Raw genomic sequence first — 19,597 nt, 5'->3', positions numbered from 1 at the left:
GTCCAGTCGGCCCGAATACCAAAGTATATGGCTGACGTCGGTCAGGGCGCATTAGACTGACGTCAGTACGTCAGGGTACTAATGCGCATGACCGACGTCATATCCTCAGTCTTTTCTTGCCCCAGATGTCAGAAGACCCTGAAAAGATAAGGCCAAAACCAAAAACTCCAAACATACCTGCACCAAAAATATGTACAATATATACAAAATTACCAGAAGATAACCTCACCTACACAACCACCCCTAAACACAGAGGGGAAGGAGGGAGGGTAAATTGGACTGCAGCAATGTGGATCCTCGAACATCTACATTTATGGTAGGTACAAAACTGTACTATGTTCTTCATTCCACATTGCTGCAGTCCTAACTATTGGGTAGAATCCCAAAGCAGAGGTAAGGGAGGCTGGCAAATCAGAAGGAAGCAGGAACTGACAACATGCCTTGCAAAATAGCTGTGGCAAAACCAGCCCTAGACTTAGAGTAGAGAGGAAGGTGATAATGCTTAGAGAAAGTATGCACTGAACTCCAAGTAGCTGCCTCCAAAATATCCTTAGTTGCCACCCACCTTAGAAATGCTGTTGAAGTGGCAGTAGCCCTAGTGGAATGAGGCCTAATCCCAGCTGGAATCTCCTTGCCATGATGGGAATAACAAAATGCAATGCAAAACCCAATCCACCTAGAAATAGTTTGTTTTGACACAGGCTTGCCCAACCCAAAGCAAAAGAAACAAACAACTGCTGAGACTGCCTAAAATCCTTAGTCCTGCTCAAATAATAACGCAACTGCCTGTGTACATCTAAACTGTGCAAAATCTTTTCCCCTTTATTTTGAGGATCTGCATAAAAAGTAGGCAAATGAATAGTTTGGTTTAAAGCCACACTAGAAACCACCTTAGGCATAAAGGAAGGATTAGTACGTAAAGATACCCTATCCTTATGAAAAATCAAAAAAGGCTCTACCGCCATAAGAGCCTGCAACTCAGAAACCCTTCTTGCAGAAGTAATGGCCAACAAAAAAGCAGTCTTCCATGGCAAGTATTTCAATTCAGCAGTAGCCGCAGGCTCAAAAGGTTGTAGAGTAAGTTTCTCCAACACAAAATTGAGATCCCAAGCAGGAGTAGGAGCTCTACGTGGGGGTCTTATATTCTTTGCCCCTCTAAGAAATTGCTTGAACAAAGGATGCGAAAACAATGGTGGGTCACAATCATAGTGAGCTGAAATTGCTGCAGCATGAATCTTAATGGAAGAGAAAGACAAACCTTTGTCCAATAACTCAGTAAGATATTGAAGAGCCACACTCAAATTAGGCTCAGAAATCTCCAAATTGTTTGCTGCACTCCAAAATAAAAATCTCTTCCATTTTTCTGCGTACACTTTCCTTGTACTAGGTCTTCTGGCTTCCATAATCACATTTAAAACTTGTTGATGAAGTTGAGACCTGCTGTCTTTCAAAACAGAATATGCCAGGCTGTTAGATGAAGAGAGTGAAGCTTGACATTGAGCAGGTGACCGTCCCTCTGAGACAACAGGTGTGGAATCAAGGGTAAAGGCCATGGAGGCTTCCTTACCAGACTCCTCAGTAATGGGTACCAGTGCTGCCGAGGCCAATCTGGAGCTATTAAAATCATCCTTGGCTTGTCTTGTCTGACCTTTAGAAGCACCTTTGGGAGAAGAGGCAGAGGTGGAAAAGCATACACATGAAGATTTTTCCAACTGAAAGAAAGAGCATCCACTTTCCAAGCTGTGTGATGAAACCTCTTTGTGCAAAACTTTGGCAGCTGGTGGTTTAGTGGAGAAGCGAACAGATCTATGTCTGGAGTTCCCCATGACACTGTCAATTTTGAAATACATGAAGATCCAGTTTCCACTCGTGGGGATCCATGATTTGTCTGCTTAACACATCTGCTAAGGAGTTCTGTGCTCGGCAGAAACCTTGCCTGAAGAGTTAGTTGCAAGCTGAGCGCAGTCTCCCATAAAATCATTGCTTGCCTGCACAATGGGTAAGAATGTGTTCCCCTTGTTTGTTCATGTACCACATGACAGTTGTGTTGTCTGTTAGAATCAACACCTGCCCTGGAAGAAGTAACTCCTTGAAAGCCATTAATGCAAACTGGACTGCTAACATCTCTTTCATGTTGATATGTAGATGCTGTAGTCTGGCAGGCCACTTGTCTTGTATCCACTTTCCATTTAGATGAGCTCCCAAGCAATGTCTGAGGCATCTGTCGTTAGAATCTGACTCGCCTCTGGCCGGGTCACAGAGAGTCCCTTGTTTAGGTGACATTCCTGAGCCCACCACAAAAATTCCTTTTGAATGCAAGGTATTATTTGAATGACAGTGTCCAAATCCTGGCAGTGCTGTGTCCATAGATTTTTGAGATACCATTGCAGCTTCCTCATATGCAGTTTGGCATTGGGAAGCACCAGAATACAAGATGCCATGAACCCTAAGGCTTGAAGGACTGTCCTTGCAGTCAGCCCGGACTGTAGAGATAGATGATGGAAGTAACTGGAAAGATTCTTTTGTTTGTCCGGGGTTAAAAAGGCCATCTGGGCTGCTGTATTCAGTCTCACACCCAGAAAGCACATGTCTTGAGAGGGTACTAGACTGGACTTTATTTCGTTCACAGAATACCCTAGGCATCTTAGCACTGCTATGACATAATCCAAATGCTGTAGAAGGGCTTCCTTTTCTTGAGCTAGAATCAGGCAGTCGTCCAAGTAAGGATAGATTTGAATTCCTTTCAGCCTGAAGTAAGCTATCACTGGAGCCAGAACCTTTGTGAATACTCTGGAGTGGATAAGCCAAAGGGCAATGCAGAGAACTGATAATGAGAATTTCCAGCTCGAAAACGCAGATACTTCCTGCAACTTAGTCTTATAGGCACATGAAGGTAAGCTTCCTTGAGATCTAAAGTTACCATCCAGTGATCTTTGCCCAGCAGAGGTAAAAGCTGCTGTAACGTCAACATTTTGAACTTGGGAATGTCCAGATAAGTGTTGAGGATAGATAAATCCAAAATTGGTCTCCACGTGTTCCCCTTCTTCGGTACTAGGAACAGGCGAGAATAAAATCCTAGGCCACTTTCTGGCACAGGAACTGGCTGAATGGCCCCTATTTGGAGCAACAGAGAAATTTGCTTGTGAGCCTCTTTTCTTTGTAGAGGAGGAATGTCTGGCATGCCTTTGAAAGGAGGCAAGGTATGGAAATAAAACCTGTAACCGTGGTGAATGATATCCAGAACCCATCTGTCTTGGGTAATTAAATCCCAATTTTCTTTGAAAAGAGACAGCCTTCCTCCCAAAGGTGCTGCCAGGCGAGAATGTACTGGCAGCTGAAAAGGCAGGTCATTGGGTCTGCTTACGAAAGGACTGACCCCTGCCCTCACTAGAAGTCTGAGCAGGGAACTCCCTGTCCTAGGCCTAAAGAACCTTGAGCTCTGCCCCTACCACGCCTAGACCTACCCCTAGACTGGGAATCATAAGCAGGATAAGTCCATCCCTTAGTAGGCCAATTTCTACTAAACTTGGAGGCTGCACCTGCAAAAATCCTAACAGTCTGCATAGACTTAGCCTTGTCCTCCATTTTCTTTAAAACTGCTTCCACAGGCGAACCAAACAACACATCAGACTGCAAAGGAGCATCCAAAATCCTTGTTTTAACATGCTCAGCTAAATTCTGATCTCTCAACCATGCATGCCTACGAAGAACAGAACCAGTGGCAGCCACCCTCGAGGAGGCCTGCACAGCATCAAAACCACACTGCAAGGAATGTTTACCCACCTGTTCAGACACATGAACTAAATCCTGCAACTCTTTACACTCAATACCTTCTGCCAGAGCATCCACCTTAGATTTCAATTGTGAAAGGAGGTAATTCTGATATTTTAACATGTGAAACTGACAATTCAACGCCCTCATGGCTAAAGTGGAAGAAGTATACACTTTCTTTCCCCATCTATCCAAAGCCCTTGCCTCTTTATCAGGAGGAACAGGATTTTTAACAACAGAGGCCTTCACACCTTTAGGCCCCTGAGAGACAGTTTCCGGGTCTGCCCTAGGACTCTTAAAAAGATACTTATGAGCTTCAGGCACCCTATAGTACCTATCTGGTTTAACTGGGGCAGGAGGCAAAGAATCAGGATTCAGGGAAGCCTCTGCAAAAACATCTTCCACCACATTCAGAACAGGAGGTATAGCTAAAGGCCTATGCTGGGGTAAAACAAGAATTCCTAAGCCTCTTCCTGGAATCAGAGAAATCTTGACCTTCCCATTTAAAATGCTCCCTCATGGAATGCAGAGTCTCTGAAAATGAAAAATCCTCAGGAGGAGAAGCTGTAGGAGTAGAATCACCCACATCAGAATCAGAATAAGGAGGATACTCCTGCAAGTCTTCAGAAGACTCAGAAGCCTCCGAACAGTGCACAAAACTCTCAAACTCAGGTTCCACCCTAGGCCTCTTATCAGGAGGGGGCATAGAACCTCTAATCATAGTAATCAAATCCTCTGCCATTTTAAGCATATGTTTCTTAGGCAAAGACCCTGAAGCACTAGGAGAAACCCCCACTGAAGCTAAACTCGGCCTACCTCTCAAAGAAGCCTTGGAAACAGAAGGGGAGGCTCTAACCACCTTAGGAAGAGAGGGAAGAACAGCCACCTGAGAAGCCCCCTCAGCCTAGCCTACTTCCTGAGAGGATACATCCTGTAACAGTAAAGTCTCTCCCTGAGACTCCAAAGAAACACCTGGCAGAACCTCCGGCTCCACTGAGCCTTCTAAAGCACCGGCGTCAGGGACTGTCGGGTCTTCCACTCCAGGCTTTGCTGCTTTGTCCTTGCGCTTTTGGCGAAGCGGGCCGGAGCATCCGACGGCATTTTATAATTACAACGCTTCCCAAAACTAACCTGGCACAGTCTAACCTTCTCTTAATAGTGCGTTTGTTAAATCTAGCACAAGAGCGGCATCCAACAACGCCGTGCTCAGGCCCTAACCAAGGTATACACAAAGTATGGTAAACCCTATGAGGTATCTGTTTCCCACAAGAAATGCAGTTGTTCACTTTTTCTGACATCCGGTTAAATACTGAGGCAAGAAAAACAAAATATTCCCAACGGGTACTTAGCCAACTTTGATTCGGTCTGAAACTCTGACTTCAGAAACTTTCAGAACGCCAACCTGCACTCGCAAAATTGCTTCTGCATCGGACCATGCGGCAAAAAAGACTGAGGATATGACGTCGGTCATGCGCATTAGTACCCTGACGTACTGACGTCAGTCTAATGCGCCCTGACCGACGTCAGCCATATACTTTGGTATTCGGGCCGACTGGACAGCGGACTACCCAATAGTTAGGACTGCAGCAATGTGGAATGAAGAACATCTCCACCCTTCATTCTTCTACTTCTGACGTTCATTTGGAAAATCTTCAACTTCATGAAGCACTTGGCATATCAGAACTATTATATACAAGTTAAATAGTTTAGTGTTCTCAGCGAAAATTAAAAATGTGCATTCCTAGCTGGTCCATCGCTTGACTAACTGTCTGAAGGATGGACAGTTGGGCTGTAAAGCATCATAATTATTTTTCCTGACAGCTGTAAAGTCAAAAGGGTCAGACTGAGTTTCTAACCAGACCGATCACACATGCATGCGCACACAAATTGTCCGACTTCCTTTGCACTGTAGCTGCTGTAACAGATTTGAACACCTTGAACAGTGGGGAAGAACCACCCAAGATATATGGGGATAAATCTACATGCTTTCAGTATCCTTCTCCGGTATGAAGAAATGAGGTTTTCTGGGTCACTCTTCTGAACAAGGGCCTCTATAGGCAGAGGGTTAATATCAAATGAATACCTGAGTTGCAGAAGTATCAGCTCAGCTGGTCATGTAAATGCTTTTTGCAAGACGGCCAGAAGCAAAGACATCAGATCTGGCCATTGGATCTGTGCTGGAGATACAGTTGATGCCTTTGAATATGGTGACATCTGGAACAAAATAATGTTAATTTGGTTGGTAAAGACAAACTGTCCTAACTTTTTGTTTCATCTCTGCAGCTAGAAGTGCTACCAGCATTTTATCTCCCCTTCCCACAGAACCCTCACCAGCTTTTTAAACAGAGTTCTTGTGAAACCTAGGAATCGACTAAACCTTGCTGCCCATTACTGGGGGTGATACCAAAGAGATCATCTGCCAAAATAATCTCTGCCTGCAATTCCATCAATGCTTTGCTCTTTACCTTTCTCCACACACATTTGAGCTGTAACTGTAGTAGACGAGCTCTGCAAAGTTAAATTTCTTCACTGAAGATTCTAACTCCAGCCCTGTTTTAGAAAACGGATACCAAAAACTTGAACATGAAGTTTTAAAAGTAGAGGCCTTTGAAAAAGTTCTGGCATTGGCCATCTTCTGCGTCAGGTAAACAATTTCTCATGGTACCATCTGATGCTCACATTGAGAAAATCAGGCAGACAAACATTTTGTTCTTTAAGTCAGAACACTCAACGAGCAGAATGTGCCCACCACAGGTACACTCTTTATAAAAGGAGGTTCAACACCGATTAAAAGTTAACAAACCTGTGTGCCAGCATGGTTGGCCATTCAGAACTCAGACTCTGAAGTCAAAAGAAACACTAATGGGTCTATCAAAGTATTCAGTGCCATTCTGAAGCTGGTCAATGCTTCATGCTGCCAGAGCCTTAAAAGAAGCTTATTCCATAAATTGGACACTGAACGTGAAATGAATCCTGCTCTTAAAGCTGTTCTATCGGCTTTGAAGGTTAAATCCAGTCTCTCTGGAATTTAAGGACTGGAAAAGTTCTAAATTCAAAAGAATTCTAAGCTCTTCATCCTGAATACCTCTGAATCTCAGGCACAGCTTTCTTAAGTTGTCCATATGAAGTGGAGTACAAAGGTACGAGTTAAATATTTTGGTAAATGTTCATTGTACACACTCTAAGACAGTATATCAGCCTTACTGTTGTCTCAAATTATAAGCAATACTCAAAGGTCTAACACATATAGGAAACAATTCAAGTAAAACACCACTGTACTGTGAGGAGGTGTTCTTGAATAAAGGCCAGTCTTACTCATTGCCTTACTCCTGACCAATTGAACTTGGGTTTTGAACTTTAAATTATCACTAATTTAAATCCCAAGATCTGTATACTCCTTACGTTTATATAAGAAACTTCAATCTAAAGATATGCAGGACTTGATGTTTTTTTGGACAGTCAATACTTAACACCAAACTTATCCCAGTTTACTTTTAACCCATTGTTCCTCAGCCATTCGAGCACTTCACTTAGTTAAATCTTTTAATACCAGAGCCTCTATTAAGTGTTAACAGAAACTATGTTGTCCACATATTTTGCCAACCAAAATGGCATAAATAGAGAAATATACATTTAAAAATACATAATCTTATAAAACAAGGTACAAGAAAGATCCCTGTGGAACAGACTTTACTTTTGCCCAGTCCAATAAACAGTTATTAATCCCAACCCTTCGCGGTCCATTCTGAAGCCAACTGGAAACCCAATTTACAATCTGTGTGTGTTAACTGCCTATGATAACTGTGTGGAAGACAGTCAAATGACTTAGCTGTGGATCTGGTATGTCTAGATCTTTCCAAGCCATAGTCCAAAGTTTTACTGACTGCATCAAAAATATCTACTAAATTCATAAATGTGGACCTTTCCTTTAGTAAAACTATGTTTGTTTAAGTGTGTAGGTCATACAGGGACACTCATGGCCACTAGAAGAAATGGCCGCAGGACCTGTACATTGGCATCAAGGAGAAGGACAACTGGACAAGCAGCATGAAAAGAAGGAAAGGGCTTGTCTGGAAGAATGAAATAAGTGAAACAAAATAATGAAATTATGAGCAGACTCTAAAGAGATAATGCTTTTGCAAAGGGAACTGTAGTGGAACACTAAAGAATTAGAGAGATGGGAGCAGAGCACCATCATGGGAACAATGAAAGGAAGGCAACGACTCAACTTCCAGATGCCAAGTGGTCCTAAATGCCTGCTACATACAGTCTTACAGGTTAACGGAGATGAACTGCTTCTTAAAGCTTTCACTGTTGCACCTCAAGTATTTGTGAACCATCTTACCTCTGCAACTTGCACACTAACTCAGAGATCACTGTACCTTGGAATAGGGTAGGTACACCAGACACCACAACCTTGGACTTGGTATATACATTCCCCCACATTTGCAAATACAGATTTGCTATCATGAGGATTGCAATTAAATCCACAGAATTTCAACAGTCACCCATTCTACTCTACTATTCCTACTCACTCTTCATAAGTATACTTAAATTGCTCAAGTCTTTCAAACCATCTGCTATTACTTCAAACACCTCAGATGTTCTTTAAATCCAAACAGGTGCCTTACAGGCTGATGCAGTAAGCATTCACTGTGCATTCAGTCTTGTGTACAAAGTTCTAAATTTTAAATAATCTCTTTGCCATATTTAACAGCCCATCCAGAAAGCCTAAGTGATTTGGTGCTGAAAAGATAGAGTCAGACATATTCCCAGGGCTGACTGAAGCTCCTGTAGAGTAGTCAGCTTACTGTAAATGGTTACAGAGTTGTTAGAATTATTAAATTCTACAAACTACAGATATGCACACCAAATTCTTATAGGCAGCACCATACTACCTCTTTGTTAAATAAACATTATAGGCAACTATTTTTTGCTGTCAAAACACAGCTGTAAATATTGCAAAAATTGCTTCTAGGAAATAAAAAGGCTATTCCCCCCAGTAGATAAAACTCCCAAGCAGGCAGGCAACATAGGATAGACTAGCTAGTCACCTTCCCTGGGCAAGGTTCACTGTATACCTTTAAAATTATTGTAAACAATCATAGCTTGATTTACAAAAAAAAAAAACATAATTTAACAAGGCTAATTAATGAAGGGCATGTTGCACTCCAAAAGTGGGTAGTACAAGCTACCACAATTTAAAAAGTTTTTCCCCCATGCCCTCTTCCCCTCAAAGGTTAGCTAGCCACGAAGTCCCCCCTGCCAGGTCTAGAGTCCTCAGTACTGGGGGTCCACCTGCCTGAGCAGAAGTCAAATGGAGGGGCTATCATTCAAGCAGCCACAAAGGAGCTTCCACCAGTCTGTGCCCCTTCTTACTATTCCATGTCACAAAGAGGAAGTGTTTTCATCACCTGACTGGATGTCTGGCTAATCCTTCAAGCTATATATATATATATATATATATATATATATATATATATATATATATATATATAGGATGTTCTATTAGTAAAACCACATAGCATTACCTTTATCCATAGCTCACACTGTGTAAAGCACAAGCAATTGTATGTTTCCTAGCAAAGCCCTAACCCCTCTGCCAAATAACTATCTCTGCAACACTGAATGTACTGAGTTCCCTCTCCATAAGTGTGCTCCCAAACAGATGGTGCTGAAGGCTACATCACTGGCTTGGAACTACCAGGCCTAGGACCCCCCCCCACTCCCCACCCCGATGGCAGATGGAATAACTGCTTGAACTAAAGCATTGCACGTAGAGAAACCATCTCTCCCTCCCACCCCAGGTTGGTCAACCTGCCACCACCAATCCCCCTCCACACAGCACGCGCACCCAGCCACACCCACCGTCTGTCTGGAAAGACTCAGTGAAATAATTAGGTCAACTTACAAAAGAATGCCTAAAGATCCCACAGGGCTGCTGGAGAGGATACTCATATCTGCTGTACCCGGTTTAGCTTCCCACCACTGCAACTCTTGGCAGGATAAGCAGTTTAGAAAATGATTACGATGAAGATAACACCAGTAACAGTCGCTGGTACAAAATTGCAGTCTGATGAAGAATAAGGGGGAAAAAAACTAAATTTTTGTTGTTTCCTACCTGGTTTGCGTGCAGCTGTACAAATAAAATCAGCTTTCAACGGCAACCGCACCTCTGACAGAGTGATTGATCCCCTTGATGGGTGGGAGCCATTAGCAGTAGAACCGCCATTCTTCATTTTCTTCTGGCCTGGTAATTCCTCACCTTTAAGCTTGTTCAGCTCAGTAAGCAAGGCCAATCTCTTTTCAGCTAAAGAGAAGAGCACATTTGAGTAATTGCATTCATTAGGAACAAATACGTAGGTCTTCATACTGCATAAAAAAGCAACCAGAGTAAGAAAAAGATTTGCTTTCTTTAGCAATGATCAATATGCACAAAGCATACAATATATGGTTTAAGAGAGCATGTGTTCACAAAGATGCACAAATCTTCAGGTTCCATTTTTAAGACTACTGAAAAGTGATACAAAATCAGTGTAAAAGCAGTACAACAGAAAAAGAGTAACAATGGCAGTAGCACTAAGCATAACATAAACAGTGTGAAATTTTGCTGTAAAAAGATCAACAGAAACTTTGAGAAGTAAGATGACATCTCCATCATCTCCTAGCTCTGCCCTATGTTTCGCCTCTTACTACACTGGGCATTAGATATAGCTCAGTGGGGAAGTTTTTTGTTTTTTTTGCATTTGGTGAAGATAGTTGCCTTTCTAAAGTCTACCCTCAGAAAGTTGTTGCAATTAAATATCCCATAGGTAACCAACACTTGGAGACTGCAAGAAATGAATAGTGGAACGTAAAAGGCTCACTTACAGCATACGTAAAGCACCTAGAAGTGTTAAGAATACAGGATGCAGAATGGACAGGGCTTGAAAAGATTAACAGGGGATTGCAATAGAAACCTAGAACTACTAACACATAATAAAGAACAAGTTCTGTTATCAGTGGCCAGGTGACCAGTAAGATTGCATTGAGATGACCATGAAATGTCACATTCAATCTGTATCAGTAATAAAAATGTAAATTAAAAGGGTATTTCCCATCACATACAGTCTTTTGAATAGCAGTTTATCTGCATTTTCAAATCAATACAAGCAATCATAAATATAAAAACTGTTGGTGACTAACAGAGCTACAAGTTGAGCAAGACAAACTGCTGGAAAAACAGAGGATGAGTGGATCAGGAACACAGATTTGGTAGAGAACAGATGGTTATGTCTGCAATCCCTGGAACAAGCTGCTTGAAAGATATGATGGTCCCATTTAAAAGATTTCAATAGACTTTTTTTTTGGGGGGGGGGGGTCAATATGTTCAACTTTGCCATCATTTTATCAAACTTGTTAATGAAAACTACATTTAAGCATGGGTGTCCAAATGACTGGATTTTGTTACTCTACAGATAGAGTTGCATAAACAGTAGTAATGATTTGAGTAAGCCCGTAATAGTTCTATGATACCACACTGCGTGAGAATGTTAATGCTAGATTTGAACAGCATTAAGTTAGACTGTAATCATACAACTGTATACTTAACACTTCTTGGAATTTTCAGCTACTGTAAAACAGCAAGTATTAACCACAGTAAATGAGAATGATATGTGAATCATGGCTGATACTCCTTGTGTAAGCAGCAGCTGGTCCAAGGTATGAGAAGACAGCAGTCCCCCTCAATCCAAGAAGAAAAGTAAGGAACAGAGAAAGCAGAAGGTAGGGTGGGAAGGGATACTGCAACAGTGACCTTTAGGACATGTACTCTTATGGCAAGTTCTTCACACAAATGTGTACCATGTCCTTCCTTAGACAACTCCTGCAGCATTCAAACTGCTGTGCAATTCCAAAAGCTTATGAAGTGTGAAGGGTGGTTAGATGATAAAAAGGAGCATCTGAGCTATCTATGCATATCAAGGGAATGTAGAATCCTTTTTGTTTTGGTTTTATGGAAAGATGTACGGCTGAGTCAACAAGCAGCTGATTTACCACTTTAGACACAGAGGAGTGACTGGTCCTCAAAGATGCTCTGTCCTTAACAAAAATAAAGTCAGAGGATGCCACAAGGGTCTGTAGTTCAGAGGCTTGTCTGGTTGAGGTGCAGTTATCAGAATAATGGCTTTACAGGTAGAGAATTTTGAGAGGCAGAGGGAGAGCAAGTTTCTTGAGCACAAAATTGCAGTCCCAAGCAGGTGAGATGAGCTTTCCTTGGAAGTTTCAAGTGCAGTATACATTGCAAGAACCATTTTATCTCTAATCTGACCAGAACAGGAGGCTCGAGGTAGGAAAGCAGAAAGATGAAATTTGTTACTTAACAGAGGAGTATGCCAAGACAAATTTCAACAGCTCGTACAGATAGGAAAGGACCATGTGTTAATAGTCCATACTTTTTTAACCATATACCAGATAGCAGATAATTTCCATTTTGATATGTAATATATCCTGGTAGCATATTTCCTTGCCTCCTGAAAAATCTTAAGCACATATTCAGAAAATTGGTGTCTAAAAAGAATCAGAATCCTATCACCCATAATGTCAGGTTGAGGGTTGACAGATTCGGATGATGTAAGATTCCTTCTGTTGTATAAGCAAATCCACTTGAAAGGTAGCATCAGGTGAATGCCCTTGACTAAGTGGGAGAGAAAGGGGAACCAATGCTGCTGTGTCCAATAGGGACACCAGTAAGATCTTTGGGTATTCCCTTAGCATCTTTATTAACACCTTGGGGAAAAGTAGAGCGAAGGCATATAGCAACCTCCCTTTCCAAGGAAAGGGCATTAGTGTAGGCATAAAGCAACCTCCCTTTCCAAGGAAAGGGCATTGCATCTGTTTTCTAACCTTGAGGACAGCAGGTCCTACTGCAAAAGAGCAGAAGTTAATTGTCAATGGAGGCAAGCAGATCTCTGTGGTACCCACATTTGTGGACTGACACAGGAAGTTACTAGGCTAATGGCCCTGGGGCCCTTACAAGCCTAGCCAAGAGTTTATCCCCAAAAAGAAACCTCAGTCAGCAGCTGTCGCCCCTGTCAATGAGGGACACGGGTGGAATCCCCGGTACAAATTTGTGGTTTCCCATCCACTCATCAAGATTGCGCTTGAAAAAGGATTAGTGAGGTACTCTGATGTGTGTGGGATGTCTATTCCAGAGACGTGGCAGCCTCTGGGAAACAAACATGTCTCCAGCAGGTTTTCTTGATGTTGCACATTAGATTCAGGTCTTTCGAGTTGGTAATGCCCGAGGATTTAAGACTTGCTGATATGGAGCATCTCTAGCAGGGCAGGGTCCGAGATTGCCTTGTAGGCAAGACACAGATCACCTTTGAGCAATCTGCATGATGCAGAGCAGAGCGATGGTGATTTGTGCCTGTCCACATAGGATAGGAGTTGGGAGGCCATGGATTCTCTTTATGAGGTATTTCTTTGGCCTTTCCAGTTGCTGCAGATGTTTGGAGAGGTACATACCAAAGAGGACATTATACTCAATTGTTGGTCTACTGAGGGAAGCATACAGAGGTAATAACATCCTTTTTTTTTTTTTTTTTTAGATGCAATCCCCTTACTTATGAGATGAACCAAGTAAAAGGATTTTCTGACCACTGCCGCTACAAGACGGTCAAATGTGAGACTTATCAACCTGAGTACCATGATCTCTCACCACAGGTTGTGTGTTTAGGGGATTGTCGTTGATGTGGTAATCAGAAGGGGCTGTGTTTCTGCCAAATGGTATGAGGATACATTTTTTTGTATTTAGCTTAAGGCCATGACTTTGGCACCAGTCATTAGTTGCTGTGAGACCATATTGCAGTATGCTAACATAACTTGAGGAGTCAATGACAGCACCCAACTTACCCACAGGCCTTTTGTCTTGCCTGGACCTCCAAGATGTAGATGCCAAATAGTAAGGGTCCCAGGACAGATCCCTGGGGAACTCCACAAGTGGCAGGTCTGCTATCAGAGATGGAGGTACCTATTCTGGCTTTGAGGGTCCTGTTGGTGAGCCAGATGGCCACCCACCTGATGGGATGGGAATTTACACCAAGTTGTCTTAGACTTTACATGATGCCAGAGTGGGGGATTGTGTCAAAGGCCTTGGCCAAGTCAAGGTAAGCTGTATGCACAGACTTTCACTCATTCAGGGCCTTGGTGACTGCCTCAAAGAAGTCAACCAGGTTCAGCATGCAAGATCTGCCCTTGACTAATCGGAACTGGGTGGAGTCAAGTGCTTGGAGATTGTCTGTCCTTGTTTAAGAGATCCAGAATACACTCCATGGCTTTGCAGATCAGACTTGTCAAGCTAATGGGGAGATAGTTTCCAGGGTCAGTAGTAGCACCACCATTATGCAAGGGGATGACAATGATAGTTCTCCACTCTGCTGGAATGATGTCTGTACTTAGGCTGTGGTTGAATAGGGTGCTCAATGGCAAAGCCAGTTCTTGTTGGAGATGGTGCAGAATATAACCTGGGATACTATTAGTTCCGATGGAAGCTGTGTTCCTTACCTTGGATAGGGCTTTTAACAATATCTATGGAGATGTGAGGTGCAGGACAAGTACCGGGGATGCCGAAAGGGCCTTTGGGGGGGCAGGAGGTGAGGTTTGCACTGAACCTATCTGCTAGCAGGTTGGCTAAGTCAACAGGATCAGTGTAAGTGGTACTGTCAAGTACTAAATTGGAACAAACCTGGGCTTTGCCATGGAGATTCCTGACGTAACTGAAGGCGGCTTTGTGGTTTCCCTTTGTTTCGGAGGCTAGTTTCGATTCATAATTGGCTTAGGCAGTTTGCTAGTGATCTAATTTGTTTGTTGAGGCTAAGGAGGGAGTTTTTCCAATTTTGGAATTTGTTCTTTTTTACCCTTGGACAACAATTTCTTCCTTTTGTTGTAGACTGTTGATACAGGATGTCCAACAAACAAGTCTGTGCTGCCTTGAGGAGCAGGGTTTAGTTCTGTTGGGTATGGTTGAGTCTATGTAGTTGTACAGGTGCTTGTATACTGCATTGTACTGTTTAGCAAAGCTGTCTGCATCTTCTGTGGGGGGCGGTGGTGTGAAGCTACAGATACCTTCCCCTTAGGAGGTTGTAGTCAGGTTTTGAGAAGTTTAGCTTGATTACGGCTGGGGGAGGGGGATGTTGGGTGGGATATAGAAACTTCGAACAAGAGATAGTCCTATGATCTGATCTCACCAGGGAAGAACATACTAAGGGAGTGGTGCAGCATTCATCCATGCTGGTGGAACCAAGTCCAGAATGTTACCTCCCCTTGTGAGGGATGAGATGAGCTGGTCTAGTGTGTTTGAATTGATGAAGGCAAGGGATTCTTAAGTGAGTGCATTAGTGCAAGAATAGTTCACCCAGTCTATGGTGGAGAAGTTGAAATCACCAAGGATCAGGGTGCTAGGCAGTACCTTGATCGAGTCAAGTAAATCCAGGTAGGAGGACTGGGTGTCCTGAGTCATGTAGGGGGGTCTATAGCTGGCTGTAACTTGGATGGATGTCTTTCCAACTGTCAGTTGCATCTGGAATAGTTCCAGCGCATCATGCTGGTAGACCAGTCTGGAGGTGTGCCTGTCCTTAATGAAGATAGAGACTCCACCACCCTTAGCCTTCCTGACCTCATTTTGGGATAGGAATGAGGTATAGCTTGGTAAGGCAGGGGAGCACTCCACAGCCCTGAACCAGTTTCTGTCACCGGATAGACATCGGCAGAGAGGCGGCTGTGAAGAGTTCCTGGGACAAAAGATTTGCAAATGTGGCAGGACGTATTGTCATGAGCCTCGCCTTAGCAAAAGACGCACTTCTCATGCGTGTCCTTGTGAGGAGTTGCATACTTCACGTTTCTAGCTGACATGCAAGTCTAAACTGCAATCAAAAGCAAGGAAAAAACCAGCAGGGCACTTATCTGCATCAGTCAAAGCGGTGCCTGGTCTTGAACAGAATCATAACCAGTTGTCGGAAGAAACGTGATCTGCTTTCTGATGAGGGTATGTGCAGTTGTCACTTTTATACCAAACGTCGATTTATGGCCCTCGTAAGGGACGTCACACGGACCCTCCTGAAACAAAGACTTTGGTATACTGGCCGGACGGTGGCGCTGCAGGCAGCAACCTCCCTACTGTTATGAATACTGCAACATAACAGAAGGGGACACACACACGTCTATGCCAGAAGATCGAAAGTTCAAAAGACTAAAAATCAAAACATCAAAAATATTTTTAATGCAGGGCAAGTTCCTACACACCCCCTGCTAATTACATACACCAACTCCAAGATCGCACAACACTGGAGAAAAGGCAAATTCCATTTTCGATATTTTGATTCATATATATATATATCTGTAAGGCTATGGAAAGAATCATCATGGAACTCATAAATGGCGACATTGGGGATCTGCAGACCCTTGATCCCACACAGTTCGGTTTTGTAAAAGGCAGATCCTGCCTCTTAAACCTGGTTGACTTCTTTGAGACAGTCACTAGTGCCATCGATGAGGGCAAGGCTGTCCACACTGCCTATTTGGACTTGGCTAAGGCCTTTGACACGATACCACACTCTGGCATCATTGACAAGCTCAGCAGCCTAAATGTAAATCCATATGTCACAAGATGGGTAGCAAACTGGCTAAAAAACAGAACCCATAAGGTTAAAATTGCTGGAGCCATGTCAGACTCAAAACCAGTCACAAGTGGTGTCCCACAGGGCTCAGTCTTGGGTCCACTCCTATTCGGCATTTATTTCTCAGATGTGAAAGCAAATATGGAAGGATTATGGCTGACAAAGTTTGCAGATGACTGCAAACTGGGTGCCATAGTTGATTCACCTGCCGACACACACATCCTACAGAAAGGTCTCACTGAAACGGACAACTGGTGCCGGAATCATGGCCTCAAACTTAACGCCAAAAGATGTATAGTCATCCCCTTTGGGAAAAACAAAGTACCCACAAATTATCACGTAGACAATAACCCACTGAATACGGAAGAAGTAATCAGAGACCTGGGGACTCAAGTCTATAGTGACCTCTCCTTTGACAACCATGTTGCCAAAGTGGTCAGAAAGACATTCTAGCTTGCCCATCTCATCATGAAGGATTCTCATCCAGATCAAAGGAGGTCATTGTACCTCTATATTCCTCCCTTGTCAGGCCCATGATTGAATATAATGCTCCATTTGGGATGCATCTCACCCGCACATGCAACAACTGGAAAGACCCCAGAAGTACCTCACCAAGAGGATCATAGGTCTCAAACATGTGCCTTATCCAGCTAGATTAAAGAAACTCCAGCTCTATTCAGTAGCATACCGCCTGCTCAGAGGTGATTTGTGCCTAACATACAGGGCCATGTCCAACCAGGAATTGATGGACATGCTCCATCTCAAAAATCCAAATCCACCAGAACCACACGAGCTAAAGATTTCAACCTCTGCACAAATATGAATAGGACATGCTGGAGGGATAGATTCATAACACAGAGGTTACCCATACTCTGGAACAAAATCCCAGTTCATGAGACAGAGCCCTTCATTGGCACTGTTCAAGAAAAATCTCGATGCATGGATGGGAGATCGCAAGTTTACCCCGGGAGTCACCTCAGTGTCACTACTAGACAGAGGTATAGTTTACTAAATAATGGGGTCCCACATGTGTCACTACTAGAGAGGCGCAACTATATAGTATGGGGTGGCGTAAAGCCACATCACTGTTGGCTAGGCTTATAAATGCCCCCGGGCAGATAGCCTAGTACACTACTATGAAACTATGAAACTAAAACTGCTGAACAAATGTTATCCAGGGAAACTCTGGACCAGAATGCAGCAGTAGCAGCCATAGAACAAGTAGAATGGAGCATGAACCTAGTCTGGTTCCGGTAATCCATGTTCCTTGTATGCCTGTAAAATACAAAGCGAGATCCATCTAACAAGAGTCACCTTTGAAACTGGTTTCCCCAAAAAGGGTTTAGCAAAGTAAACAAAAAGCTGATCAGACTTACGGAAGGGCTTAGACCTATGTAAGGAAAAGCGTAACAGTCTGTGAACGTCCAGCAAATGAAGTTTGTATTCCCCTTTATTTTGAAAGTTAAGGAAAAATACTGGTAGATTAATAGACTGATTAATTTGGATTCCGAAGCAACTTTAAAAAGGAAAGAGGGGTTAGTCCTGAGAGACACCCTATCCTTATGAAAAACTAGGCTACTGGGGTTTCATATACAAGGCTTGAAGCTCCGACACTCTTCTGGCTGAAGTGATAGCCACCAGGAAAGCTGTCTTCCACGTCAAAAACTTCAAATCAACTGATGCTGCGGGTTCGAATGGAGGTGCAACTAAGGCCTGAAGAACCAAGGTAAACTCCCACAGAGAAGGATGTTTGATAGGAGGTCTCAGTAAAAAAGTATCTTTGATAAAGGTCTTAAATTCTGGCAGCAGCTAGAAAACCTGATTTTTCTCCTACATGAAAATGGGATATAGCCGCCAGCTGGACTTTCACTGTGGAAGAGTTGGCCCCTTGCTGGAATATTTGAGACAATCTAACACCGCTGTAACAGGAGCAGTAAAAGGATACAAATTTCTCTGAGAAGCCCAAATGGAAAAACGCTTCCATTTACTACGATACACCTTCCTGGTAGAGGACTTGGTGTGCCGCTACCAGAATGGACTTAACGGGGGAAGAGAGACCTGGAGTCCTGGCAATTAATGGAACTGGAGCAACCAAGCAGTATGCTTGAGGCTGTCTAGATTCGGTGGAGGAATTCCCGAGGGATGACTAATGAGATCTGGAATGGGATCCAATATCCAGGCAGGCGCTACTAGATGAGACCGTAGGCAGGGAAACCAAATCTGACGAGGCCAGAAAGGGGCTATGAGGATAATCCTGCTCCCCAACCACCGAGCTTTCTATAAGAATTTTGTCATGAGAGGAAGCAAGGGGTACGCATAAAGAAAACCAGGTGGCCAAGCATGGAGAAAAGCATCTCTGGGGGTTTTCCCCCTCAGGGGAATCGGAGCAAAAAACTCGCTGCACTTCGCGTTGGATGGTGATGCGAAGAGATTGCAGCAAGGCTGACCCCACTTGAGGAAGATCTGTTCTGCTACATAAGGGCTCAGAAACCACTCATAAGGCAAAAGAATAGTACTGCTCAGTCTGTCTGCCGAAATGTTGGACCGACCCAGGATGTGCGTTGCTATCAGAAAATGGTTGGTGGAGATCGCCCATTCCCACACTCTCATAGCCTCACGACAAAGTGGATACGACCTGGTCCCCCCCCCCCGTTTGTTGACATACCAGACCACTGACATATTGTCTGACTGAATCGCAATAGTTCCCAGAGGAAGAGAAGCATGAAGGGACTGCAACACTAAAGGGACGGCTCTCATCTCTAGAACACTGATATGCAGAATGGTCTCGCTTGGGGTGCACATGCCTTGGACAGTCCTGCCAGAGCAATGTCACCCCCCACCCTAGGCGGGAGGCATCCGTGGTCACCATGGCTTGGGGCAGAAGCGTAACAAAGGGGCATCCTTCTCACAGATCCTGGGGTTGAAGCATCCACATGAGAAGCTTTGTACACTTTTCTTAGAGGGATCGGGAAATCTAGGGGCTGATATAACAGACACCACTGAACTTGTAATGTCCACTGTAACACTCATATGCAGATGTGCACAAGGAACCAGATTTACAGCTGCTGCCATGGACCCTAAGGCTCTCAAGACTAACTCTGCTGGGGGGCGAAGGAGTCTGTAGAAGCACCAAGACATGAAGGGTCAGACTCTGAAGTCTGTCTGGGGTC

The 19,597-nt window shown here is 43.5% G+C and overlaps 1 protein-coding gene across 1 annotated transcript in view; it reads right to left on the bottom strand.

Moving 5' to 3' along the window:
- Positions 1 to 19,597, bottom strand: part of LOC122796501 (anillin-like) — a gene marked incomplete at its 5' end in the record, with an annotated part of 1,089,678 nt that overhangs the window by 579,786 nt on the left and 490,295 nt on the right. Inside the window, 1 exon segment of the mRNA XM_044065033.1 lies at positions 9,893 to 10,081. Coding sequence (XP_043920968.1) covers positions 9,893 to 10,081 — 189 coding nt within the window.

The sequence above is a fragment of the Protopterus annectens genome, chromosome 3.part0, assembly GCF_019279795.1.
Source record: "Protopterus annectens isolate FY-2018-M chromosome 3.part0, PAN1.0, whole genome shotgun sequence".
NCBI lineage: Eukaryota > Metazoa > Chordata > Ceratodontiformes > Protopteridae > Protopterus > Protopterus annectens.
Note: the sequence above shows the minus strand (reverse complement) of the source record. Positions and strands in the feature narration are given on the sequence as shown.